At 34.1% G+C, this 12,859-nt stretch overlaps 1 protein-coding gene across 1 annotated transcript; it reads left to right on the forward strand.

Annotated features, from left to right (window-relative positions):
• Window positions 1-555: 555 nt before the first annotated feature.
• Window positions 556-12,517, forward strand: LOC119192844 (protein daughterless-like). The gene is given in 9 exon segments (XM_037446602.1): window positions 556-579; window positions 1,295-1,400; window positions 1,858-1,943; window positions 2,326-2,437; window positions 3,328-3,374; window positions 3,377-3,416; window positions 7,788-7,933; window positions 8,388-8,497; window positions 8,772-12,517. Coding segments are annotated over 7 exon segments (534 nt in total). The 5' UTR covers window positions 556-579; window positions 1,295-1,400; window positions 1,858-1,915; the 3' UTR covers window positions 8,823-12,517.
• Window positions 12,518-12,859: the final 342 nt, after the last annotated feature.

Consider the following 12,859-nt stretch of genomic DNA (forward strand, 5'->3'; position numbering starts at 1 on the left):
TAGCAGTCTTGAATTTGTAGTGTAAATAGCTTTAAAAAAAAAGGTTTTTACTTAGTAATGTCGACTTATTTTTCCCAATTATTTATGTATCAGTTTGTTACATTTTGAATACTTTAACATCAAAGCCTTGTCACTCTAAGGCTGTCTACTTGGCTCCATCTCTATTCAAAAATACTTCTTTACCTGTCGAACTATAAAAAAGTAAGGTACCGAGTACCGTCTTATTTCCGCATTATATTCCAGCTTCACTACGATTACGTTCATTACAAAAAAATTTCGTTCTATCCCGACGTCAGGATGGGATACCTATCGATAGTTCAAATCGATTCAATTAATCGATTTCAATATAATGTTTCTCTTGCCCTTAATGGTGGGAGATATAATGTGTATAATCGCTGTTTCTTAAATTATGATAATCGCGATCCGTTGTCTCTACAAGACCATAAAAAAACTATTAGGCCGATAGCTCCCCACTGCTCGTTGCGTGTGCGTAACTTGGTGTGAACATAGGGCGCGCCGGCGGAACAGCGGCATCTCGACGAAGCTATGGTGTTCTTGAGAGAGCACTCCGATGTCGTTGTGAGTATTGTATTTATGTGGATATTATTAAGGGGTTTAAGGGGTGACTTAAATACACGTTATTTTTAAACGTTATTAAAAAAAAAAAAACGGTATAATTTACTGTGTAATTTTATTATATAGTATATTATTTGTATTTTGGTATACATTATGTGGCATGGTCTTCTGTGAAGCTTAAGTGCTATTTATTTCGCTGTTTGTGATTTTATTTTCTATGCTAATAATTTGATTAATCTGTGTTTTAACCATGGGGTTCATATATAGTTAATACTCATTTTGATTTAAGCAAACCTAAAGTATTTACCTGAAACAGAAATTTAATTACTATGTTTCATATTGACTGGTATGTGGACATAAAACTAAACTCAGATGGCGGCAAACTAATTGTTAGTTTTTATATTTAACTGTGATAATTATTATTATGGGATAATTAATTTCATATTTTACTATGTAACAAATTTCTGGTTAATTGTATATATTATAACCTTATGGAATGAGAGCCACTGATATAGAAGCCACATCTTGAAATAGCCCTCCAGTTACAATAATTTTGCTTCAACATTAAACACTCAATTTTTTACGAGGCTATTCTACCTGTCAATGCAACATAATGTCTGAAAACGGTAGCAATTCTAAATCTGAGAAATTAATCAACCAGAAATGAAATAGTTATAAATATCAGTCGGCCATATTGAACACTCACGTGTTGACGCAGGGCGCGCGCATGGAGGAGCGGTTGGACGACGCGATCAACGTGCTGCGCAACCACGCCGAGGCGCCCGACCTCTACCCGCACGAGCTGCACCACCAGTCGCCCGCAGGTAACGTGTCTCTCGCTCTAACGCCCATACTATATGTTCTGTCTCGCTCGCACACATCTATAAAATATTAATAACGTTGAGAATATGTTCTTAATTTCTGTTGAGCGTTGGATCGCAGTGTTTTTAAGGTATACGATTTTAAGCGTCAACGATATTAATTTGACTCATGTAAAAGACAATAATTGGTATCTCACAATGTTATTAATTTATATGCTATTGAAAAAATGACAATAATCATATTCGCTTATTTTTTATGTTATATAAAAAGGCGATATTTTATGTATGTAGTATAGAGGTGTATATTCCTAACAGAGAACCGTATAGATATTTTTAGATCCATAAGATTTTTTTAATAAAGCATCTAAATACGGAAAAAAAATACAATTAAAAGTATTAGTATTAGCCAATAGAATTGTAGCAGTCTAATATTAAAAAAGTACATAATGTGGTGTTGCAGTGTCGCGGCTGGGTGTGGGCGGCGCGCTGCCACACTTGCACTCGAACCGCCCGTCAAGATGGAGCGACATGTCCTACCCAACACTAGTCAGTACACCATACGCATTACTATAGTCTATCCTTATGACCGGCCTGAAGTTGGTTATGAGCGGTTTTGAATCTGTTGTTCACAAATCGTATCGGCAGATATAGAATTAGTGATTAACTTCAGATTGGTCAAAGAGAGCGGTGTGAGCTTTACGTATTAGGAAGTGATAGAAACTGCCATATCTAAACCCAGATTTTGAAATATTTTAAACGTATCACGAGGTCATCACCTCACCATTGATCAGACTTCAGATGGTTGGCACAACGCAAATTTATTAAAAGATATTCGAAATTATTTTATGTACCATGCAATATTATCTAGAACTTTTTATGAAATTTATATAATGTATAATAAAAAACGTACGTGTTTGTAACATTACAGAGAAACGTAAAGAGCCGCCGGACTCCGGGCTGGACTCGAAGCCGTCGTCGTCCGGCTCGGCGGACGCGCTCGCACTCCCCAAGCAGCCGCTCTCAAAGCGATCTCGCAGATAGTACGTACACACTGTACACAACACATTATCAACACGAACTAATCGAAAACATTTTTATATTCCATTGCTCTTGACACTTGTAAAATTTAATTTTAATAATTTTGTCTTTATTCAAAGTCTATGTTTTGTTTCAAATACCCAAAAAGTTCTAGTATTGTTTGACCTATCTATGAAAAGTTAGTTTCCATGAAAACTATAAATTATACCAAGTTCACACACGATACCATAACATCGTGAAATCAAATGGCAGCACACAGGGAATATAAATACTTAAAATCACATTTGCATCATTAATTACCTTCCTAAATAAATTCTAAGAGGATTACATTCCTTTCCTTAATTTAGTAAGACTTTCCACCAGTAGATTAAACATTCAATTAATGTAACATAACTCCATGTTCGTTCATGTGTCATTTACACTCCTATGAGGTCTGCGATAAGTACTATAAATTAAAAATACTTCCTCAAGAAGTAGTCATAAAATACTATTTAGTACTTGTCGATCAGAAACCACATTCAAGGCAAGATGTAAAATTTAACAATAATGATAAATTGCTTTATCAATGATGCAAGCCATCGTAAAGTGGAATTAGAAGCCATTACTTTTGTGACACAACTTTGTATAATTTAACACCTTGCAACTTATTACACAATTTTAACAGGTGATGTGTAAAATATTTGGAACATATTTACATAGTACATTTAACTTACTGGGTTCTATTAAGATAACCAATAAATAGACGAAACCGATAATAAAACTGGTAATATCCGTAGCTCCCAGGACAAAGGACTAGTTTTGGGGTAAATCCGCAATAGTTTCCAAATAATTTTACACATTACCCCATTCAAAATATGTATAGGATTTGAATAAATAAAGTGTTGTGCGATAGTTGTTCGTCGGCGGACGAGGACGACGTGGACCCGGACACGAAGGCGGCGGGCAGAGAGAGCGCCGCCAGGCCAACAATGTTAGAGAGAGGTCGGTCGCGGGCGGGCGGGGGCTGGCGGGCTGGTGGCAAACTACTACAGATCGTTACAGAGCAGGCGCGCTTAGATTAACACAGGCTGTCGAGTAACTGCCCCGGTATGTTATAATTACATACGAATAATAACACAAGGCAGCTCAGTAAAAAAAATATTTCCCTGCTGTGGTTTATATGAAAAAATAAAAGTTACTCGGCAGCTGTATTTTACTTCCTTGTGCACCTTCTCTTAATGCTACAAATAACATCAAGTTATTATTTTGTGTATTTGCAGTGACTTGATATGAACTTTGTTTCGAATATATTCCTTTGACTAAAGTTATTAAGAGTATGATTTAAATTGTATGTTTGCCAACAGCCCTTCAGTTATGATATATTTATTTAAAGATCAAAGAAACGCTTTTGCGGTCGCCCCTTCATTGAAGTCAGTGCGGGGATGAACTTAAGTGTTGTGTTTCTCTTGTTGGATTATCTCATACATGTGTTTTATAGTGGGGTAATTCAATGTTTGTCGTCTTCATATTATAATTAATGTAAATATTATGATTAACATTAGTACAGAACGATTCTGTTTTTTACTGCATAATATCGCTCGCAAGAAAGAAATTTCGATAACGATTTCCTCAGTTAGTTACTAGTTAGGAAATATAGATTTTATTTTATTTATATATTTACAATAGTAAAGTGCGTATGGTTTTAATTAAAGGGAATTTGTAATAATTGAACGACTTTAGCAAAAAATGTCAAAAACACAAATTTAAAACGCATGTATGGGACATTATAACTACGATGAAAATAATGATGAAAGGTCTACACTCTATATTATAATAATACTAAAAACCATATTTCAATATTGATCCTATATTTTAAACTATAAGCTGTTAATAACAGATCTTCATCAATCGTAAGAATCCTTTTGTTTCATCATAGGTATAAAATACTTTAATGTACATAATATACTAACAATTGTGTTCATTGCAGCTTTTCAACAATAACATCAAGCGGGTCACAATGTCTACTGTCATTATTTTTTCCTATATTGAGCTTACTGTCCAATGGGGTAATTATACCACAGGGTACTATTGGGGTAATTAAAGTTTTTTAATAAAATACACAAACCCTGGCATATAGCCCAATACTATAGTTTTTGTTTAGGTATCATTATACCAACATTAAGATATCGAAATTGTGACCAATATTCAAGTTACCCCATTCGACAGATCTAATGGTGAATATATCTTGTCATGCAAATTCAGCAATTAAGTTTTCTTTTGTCTTGTTTTAATTGTATATAGGTACTATATGTGCAGCGAAACCGAAAACAACTATAAAGGACTTTTTCTTTAAAACAAAACAGCGAAATAAACTGATCTAGTTTATGTACCAATTGTTGTAATCGGTTTGGATTGCATTCTCCTTTCGTTTTATCGTTAGGAAGGAGGTAAGTTATTGTGACTTTAGTATCGAAGCTAATACCATTACGGTGCCAGTGGGTAAATTAACAAAGGATCTAAATATTTAGATATGGCCTCACAGGAAAAGTCTGACCATGAAGTATCAAAAAATCGAGTTACAAACAAATGAGCACGTGAAAGTATATCTGAAAATTTATATCAACAGCTAATACAACACAAACTTACAGATATAAAGTATGGGGTAAAATACGGATCCACTGTTTCACTGTCATATTAGCATACATCATACTAAGACGATCAATTTTACCCAATGAAAAATAGTAAAAATTTATATCGATTAATTATTATACTTTATGATTGTGAAACGTGGTAACGAATGATAACAATCTTTTATCCACACATCAAGGTACTCGCTGCTGCTTTTCGTTGTACTAATGCCAACATTGCGTCACATATTCGACATAATATTCGCATATAATATTTACTTTGTAATCACATAATTTTCATTGCAATAATCTTTATTTATTAAGGTAATAATTTGACATAATTTTATCAGTATAAAGGTGGGTGTTAATGTATGTTCAAACGTAAGGAATATGTCGAAAATGTGACGCGAACGCGTCTAACAAAGGTACTTAAGGTTTGTTGTTCACATTTTGAAAGTTGCCATAAATTTATTCCAATCGTCATTTATTTCATATTGTTATATATTCTGCCTAAAATATTAAAAAATAACGCGGATTATTTAGTTCTTGGGCTCGATTATTAGAGTAATCAAGTGTTCCGCGTTTCCTTTGTTGCATACCAACACTCAAGCAAATTTTATATGTTATAAGGTCTATATTGGTAAATCAATGACATTCAACAGGGAACTATATTATTAGCTCGCTGTAATCGACGCCTAAATAACAATTGTGGCAACTTTCAATATTAGTTTTAATTTTCATAGTAGATTAGGTGGTCAGGTGTCTCTCTCGTGCGCCGCCGCCGTGTGCCGAGGTAAGGTCACTTTGTTTGTACCTTCACGCCTATAATTGGGTGGACAGAGGGCACACGTCGAAATTATAAAAATAAACCTTCTTCGGTATTGGTTAACGTATCGACTGTAAATCCAAAGGATAAATAAAGTTACACCTTACGTGTATAGTACAAACAGTTAAAAATTTATTGAATAAATATTTCAATTCTATATTTTATGGGTAGTTTACATGGTCATCCAATCGGTAGATCCTAGATTAGGCTTCCACAACGCCTCGAGTCGCGTTGAGTAGTCATAAACTACATATAAAGTAATAACTACTCTACTGGTTTATCTATTCTCTGAATGAAAAAAATCTGAACAAAATATTAAAGCCTCTAAATAATAATAACGCTTCCTTATACCTACATTGAAATGTATTCCAAATCCAAAAGATTTATAAGTCGATATCTCTACAATATTTTATACAAACTATCACCTGCAACGTTTACACAACTGTCCACCCTAATCATTTGGTGCTAAGGGTGTTATTTGGATACCAGTTGTTCGTCAGCGGACGAGGGTGACGACGAGGCGGACCCGCAGGCAAAAGCGTTACGAGAAAAGGAGAGGCGGCAGGCCAACAACGCGAGAGAAAGGTTAGTCGTTATGGCGCGTGCGCGATAAATTGGGCCTACTGGGGCCATATGTCGAATCGTAGGTTTAACTATAATAATTTAATTTTCTAAATACCTACCTTCTTATTCATAGACGTTTTTTATCTAAGGATGGGGCAAAGCTGTGATAACAAGTCTGTTTTTCAGTGCTGCCGTTGTGATGGCTAAGATTGTTATATCTCAATATTAGCCAATTACAATGGCCCTATATCTGTTATCTTGAAACAGACTTGTTATTATAGCATTACTCCCTCCCTAGAAAAAAACGTTTATGAATAAGGGGTTTGGTGTTTAGAATTTTATAATATATGTTATAATGTTATAATAATAGAGGTAATGTTAACATGATATGTCGAAGGTGATTGACTGATGCAATTAATAATTTGACACGAATGTGTACTTTTAGAAGACTAATTTAGCGCACGCGCATTTCAAATGAGTATACAACAATTCAAGCAAGGAATATATTATTATGATTTAAAATTTTGCAGAATTTATTATTTGTTATTTACGCAAAAAAAGGATTATTCTTAAAAATATTTGCCTGGATTTATATGAACATTTATAATAATATTCCTCTGCCTGGCTTTTTATACACCTTTAAATTAAAAACAACCATCCACTGGCACTTTGATGGTATAGGTTATTAATAATGTTCCAACAAGAACAAATTTATAAGAACTTCCCTATTAATAAAATTGTGGTAATTTTTTTTTAACGCTACATCTAAATCAATTATTGCTGAGTTTGCATCATGGAAATGGAATTGACGAAGAAAAATATAGGAGAAATTATATCAGTATATATTGTGACTATTTGATTATTATTGAATTTTGGCTATTTTTTATACTAACATATTTATACTTTGCAGTTCGCATTGCAACCAATATTGTCATTTCGAAACATATGTACATATTACGGGTTCATGTATGAATTGTCACAGGACAGAATTTGTACTTTCACCAATTGCTTCATAAATTATATTTTATCATACTTTTGTGCGTTGTAATGCGAATTATAATATTGACGAACACTGTATGGATACGCAAATGAATTTACCAGAACGTCGTATTTCTTGTTCTATCAAAAAATGCATTTCAATATGAACAAAAATTTTGCGATATTTTACTCTAATAATGACGTTCAGGAGTGTATGACATATTTTTAGGTATATTTCAAGTGATTTATATCGAGTAAAAGCATAATATTAATTCTTGATAATATAGAAAATCACTTTTAATATACCTACGTCATATTAATATTTAATATTTCTTAAATCCATTTCTGTGTTATAATTGTTATTTCGTACGTGCACAGAATAAGGATAAGAGATATAAATGAAGCGCTGAAGGAGCTCGGGCGCATGTGCATGACGCACCTCAAGAGCGACAAACCGCAGACCAAGCTCGGCATCCTCAACATGGCCGTCGAGGTCATCATGACACTCGAGCAGCAAGTGAGAGGTAAACATTATTCCACTCTAATATTATAAATGTTTTTGGAACTTAATTCATATACCGTTCAATTTGCATCAAATTCACCATAGAGCTTGGCTAAATCCTGAATAAATAAATATCGTTACGTCTATGTGTTCATTAACTCAGGTGCCACGTGACAACCTCTTGAGTAATGTAAATGTCATTAAGGGCCTATTTCATAGCTTCCATTAAATGTTACTTGTCAAGTAAATGTAGAAGCCGGCCAAATACAAAAGTCACACTAATCTATGGTCCTAAATAAATGATAATTAAATGAATCCTATCATTCACATAGTAATCCATATTAGCTGTCTTATACGATAAATATCAAATAAAATTTTCTTAAAACTTGGAAAACAGAGTCTTAATAATCATGTCACAGCCATCGGTCGCCTCAAAATGTCAGGATGTTTTTCATACGTGATAATGTTTGTTGCAGAGCGCAACCTGAACCCGAAGGCGGCGTGCCTGAAGCGGCGCGAGGAGGAGAAGGCGGAGGAGGCGCCCAAACTGCTCGCCGCGCCGCTACACCACTACCAGCCCATGCAGGTCAGCACTCGTCATCACTAGCACGAAGTTGCAGTGGAACACAATGAACCGTGTAGTGGCGGTTGTTGACAATTAACCCGAAGTTAGAAATTAGTCGGGGTATTTAATTTTTTTTCCGGAAATTGTTGCTGCCAAAGACCAGTGGTAACGGGTTGAATCGTTGAGAGAAAATTATATTAAGTAGTTTTCTAACTTCGCCATTCGTATTTAATCATTACCAATTTGGAAGACAAGACCACTTCTCGCAAATGTATGGATCTGCATCTATCCGCAGGGCATGGGTCAACTCCCGGGCCAGCCGCCGACGGGTCCGCCGCAGCAATAGCGACGCCCGGCGCGCCCCGTGCGGCCGCACGCGCGGCCCTAGCACTCGCCCCCCGCGCCCCGCGCCCCGCGCCGCCGCTAGCTGCCCACACATCCCTCCCACATCGCCCGCGTCGCCCACATAACGCCAACTCGAGACAAACGAATAATCCTCGGGGCCTGCCAAATTGAGTGAGCAAACAGCGTTTTTACTGTGGGGCGTTATGGTATTTATTTTTAAATTGGCAACATGTTTAGTGTTGCCAGTTATATTTTAAAATTTGAGCTGAATATCCTGTTGATCGGGGAGAATGAGACACATGTACTGTTTAAAATACATTGTGTATTTTATTTTTATTTTTTTTGTGCTGGTTAATTTTTTTATGGCAATACACGTGCAGCTAGCACCACTTTGTATATACTACGAGATTTGTGAGTTATTATTTTTATTCCCAGTGTTCAATATGCTTGGAAATTTTTGATTGGTCTTATCTGACTCGACGAAAAGGAAAATCGCACTGTACTGCAAAATACTTTTTGAAAGACAAAACACCATCAGACGATAAATTACGTCATTAATATTTATACAATAAAACCTTATCAAACCTGTAATATATTCTTACATCTGGCTAAAAATCAAACTACAACATAATAATTAAATTCTTATCACATATTCTTCAATCTTTTTAATTTACACTTTACAAATAATGGTTGACTAAAATAATTTCAAAATATATATAGACTAATATTTGTGTAGTTTCCAAACGCAGACCACTTAAAATTTCAAACGTGACATAAATTTGGAAAAGGTCTACCCGGCACATTGTCCCAAAGATTATCCTCCGCGACAAAAAACCGTAAGCAGTGCGTAGTGACTTAAATTTCGGACTTCATAGTATAAGTGTGTATAATATTAGTATAGCATATAGTTTTATATACGATACATGCAGTTCGCGAATGAGATGCGCAAGCAAGTCTTACCCCAAAGACACTTTGACAAGGTGAGATTGAAGCGACGGGGAAGTAAAAAAAAAACTTTTTTGTAATATACTAGTGTAGTTATACATCTGTATAAGTATATAGTGGTTATATTAAATCTATGAGAAAATGATATTTTTAATTACGATTTTAATAAAACAAACTTATTATTTTTTTCGGCTGCCATAAGTGTAGAATAAGTGTTGGAGCTTTCGTCCGTGGATCGCTGTTCTGTGCCGACATGTTTATACAGAGATCGTGTTATGCGATGAGATTTTATGTAAAATCTTTTAGTTGCATGACAAACAAGTTGCATAGGGCTTGAATACGTGTGAATACATGTACAATTGTACAAAACGTGCGTATAATTCGATCTCTGTTACATATGCATCTGTGACTACTAAAACTCGACTCTTAACTCTATTCGAGATGAAAAAGGATATGTCTATTCGACTTTCCACACTTTAATGGTCACCCAATTATTAACCGTAAAAACATATGTAATATAAACACTACACAATAGCAATTACTGTTAATATCTATGTGCACTATTTTACAAGTAGCATTCTTTTAAATTCTTCCGTCATTTTGTCACCTAAACTTAAAGCGATTGATTTTGCACTAATCTAACAATTTATCGACATGTCTGTTTCGTCTCGAGATAGAGTTAGTGTCGCGTTTCGCGCGTTTGGAACCAAAATATTTTTATTTGGGACTAAATGAGACGCGATATGGAATTTTAATGAATAAACGGATGTAGTGAAATATTTAAAGATATCTATGCGATTTCAGTATGGAATGAATTATGTGTATTATTTTATGATTTGATGTTGTTTTTGTAAATGAAATATGACAACCGTTTTAATGAATTCTATAATTATTATTCGCGTAGGAAAACCTCGTCATAATATTATTTTAGATCAATTTTATATAAAACACAAGTGAACCGCGAAAAAATATATTATCATTTTTGAATGCATTTCTATATTACATCTACAAAAATAACAAAAATAAAAATGGCTGCTAACTTAAGTGAGTACTTAAGGTGATGTTACTTTACTGTTTTTTGTTCTGTCCTTACCAAAACTCCAGTAAATGAATACGTTTTTATTGTAAGTGTGATGACAATACGCCTTGGATGTATTTTATTTTTCTGTTCGGGAGATCTTTGTTCTATCAGGGGGATGTCTCCGATGTAGCTTTCGACATCCGTTAAACTTATTTCGAGGTGAAATAATTATTCAGTGGTCGTTTTAATCATACTATTTTCTCTTTTTTTAATTGCCATAAGAAAGTATCATTAATGTCAAACAGAAGATTTTTTTTTGTGTTGTTGTTGGCCATTTGTCGAGTCTAATTTTAAATTATTTTACAAAGGTGTTATATTATTTTCATTAATCTTAAGGATTCTTCACCTGAAAGGTTAAAACGGAATCCGTGAGGTATAATTATAAATATGAGTACCTTACTTGCCGCAGACCGCTTCTTTTTAGGAGACAAAGTTTAAAATATGTCGAAATACACATCTGTGACACCCCCAGACTTATATTTTTTTATTATGAAAATAAATTGTTTAGTTTAATTCGGTAGCTAACATCGACGTTAAAAATTGAAGTACTTATGAATTTAGTAATTTTATAATCATTCACTATTGATGGTATTAATTAGTTTTAATAAAAAAAGCCATCTAGTTGTACCGAATATATCATACAGTAAAATTATTTATGTGACGGAAAATTATGTCTTATTATGTTAAGTAGCCGTAATTTTACGCCATAATAATAAGCCAGTGGTTAATGGTGAATGAATATGAAAATCAATGAAGACATAATAATTGAATCATGTATAAAAATCAAAACGCATAATGTTTTATTTTGATTATTGTGTAAATATAAAATTGTGAGCTCAATTGTACCGACAACAAATTGTCCGCATTGCCTGACGGATTTATGTTAATTTTTGCTTGTATGAAATACGTAATTGTTTGCTTGTAGGAATGTTGTGAAAAAAGTTGGACGAAATTACAGAGATACTTTTGTATAAATTTAAAATTAATTTGCTGAATAAAATTCTTATTTAAATAATACTCCTCAATGCAATAAATTCTTGAAACAAAAACTGATGAATATATTTTTTTTATTTCAATAACAAAATTGAATTTTAAACAACATTGAGAAACGAATATTGTCAATATTTCGTCTAAGTTTTCGTAAAACAACATTCCAAATTTCTCTATCGATTCATGACATTTATCTATATTTATATAAAATTTTCCAATCTGAAACCATTGCAATTTGTACTGTATCAGTTGTCGAGCATAACGAGAGTACAAACACGGCAGTTGTTTCACAGTGAAAACATATACAGCAGATAATTAAATACAAACAGGTGAATGATGAAGAACCTCGCGAAATTTCCAAACTCCATATCGGGTTAGGTGTATGGAAATTTCGCGAGACAATGAGAGGTTTAGCTTTAGTTATTTTAGTTACAATGTAATATATAGATAAGGATGATTTTCTCTCCCACACCCTTTAAGATCAATAGAACCACTGTTGATCAGTGACAGCATGTTGTGTCGACGTAAATCATACAATCGGGCATGGCGTTTTTGTTGCGACATCAATTTGACTTTTACGGTGATGTTGTGTATTACTTTTGCAGTATAGCTTAGGAAATATATTCATCGATAGAAGTATAAGGTGTCATAATCGAATCGTTGCAAATAAATTTCCAAAACAATTTGATTGTAATAATTGTATTTTTTTTTTATCGTGCCCAAAACATATGACAATATTAGCGTTACGATTAATTAGTTTGGGACCAGTGTTGTTTATTAATTCTCACATGTCTTTCGTTATATCGATTAACATGTGAACTCTACGGAAACGCCATGCCGTATCGATTCTAGTACAATTATGATTAAGATGTGTGAAACGCATGCCGAAGTGCCGCCACGTAGCCGCACTATCAATTTAGTTCATAAGACGAACATACGCGACAGCTGAGTGGTTCCGACAGATCTGCACAAGATAATATTTTGCTATATGTTTCGAAATTCAAAACGCGGATTGTGTTACT

This window comes from Manduca sexta, unplaced genomic scaffold (assembly GCF_014839805.1).
Source record: "Manduca sexta isolate Smith_Timp_Sample1 unplaced genomic scaffold, JHU_Msex_v1.0 HiC_scaffold_3266, whole genome shotgun sequence".
In the NCBI taxonomy this organism is placed as follows: domain Eukaryota; kingdom Metazoa; phylum Arthropoda; class Insecta; order Lepidoptera; family Sphingidae; genus Manduca; species Manduca sexta.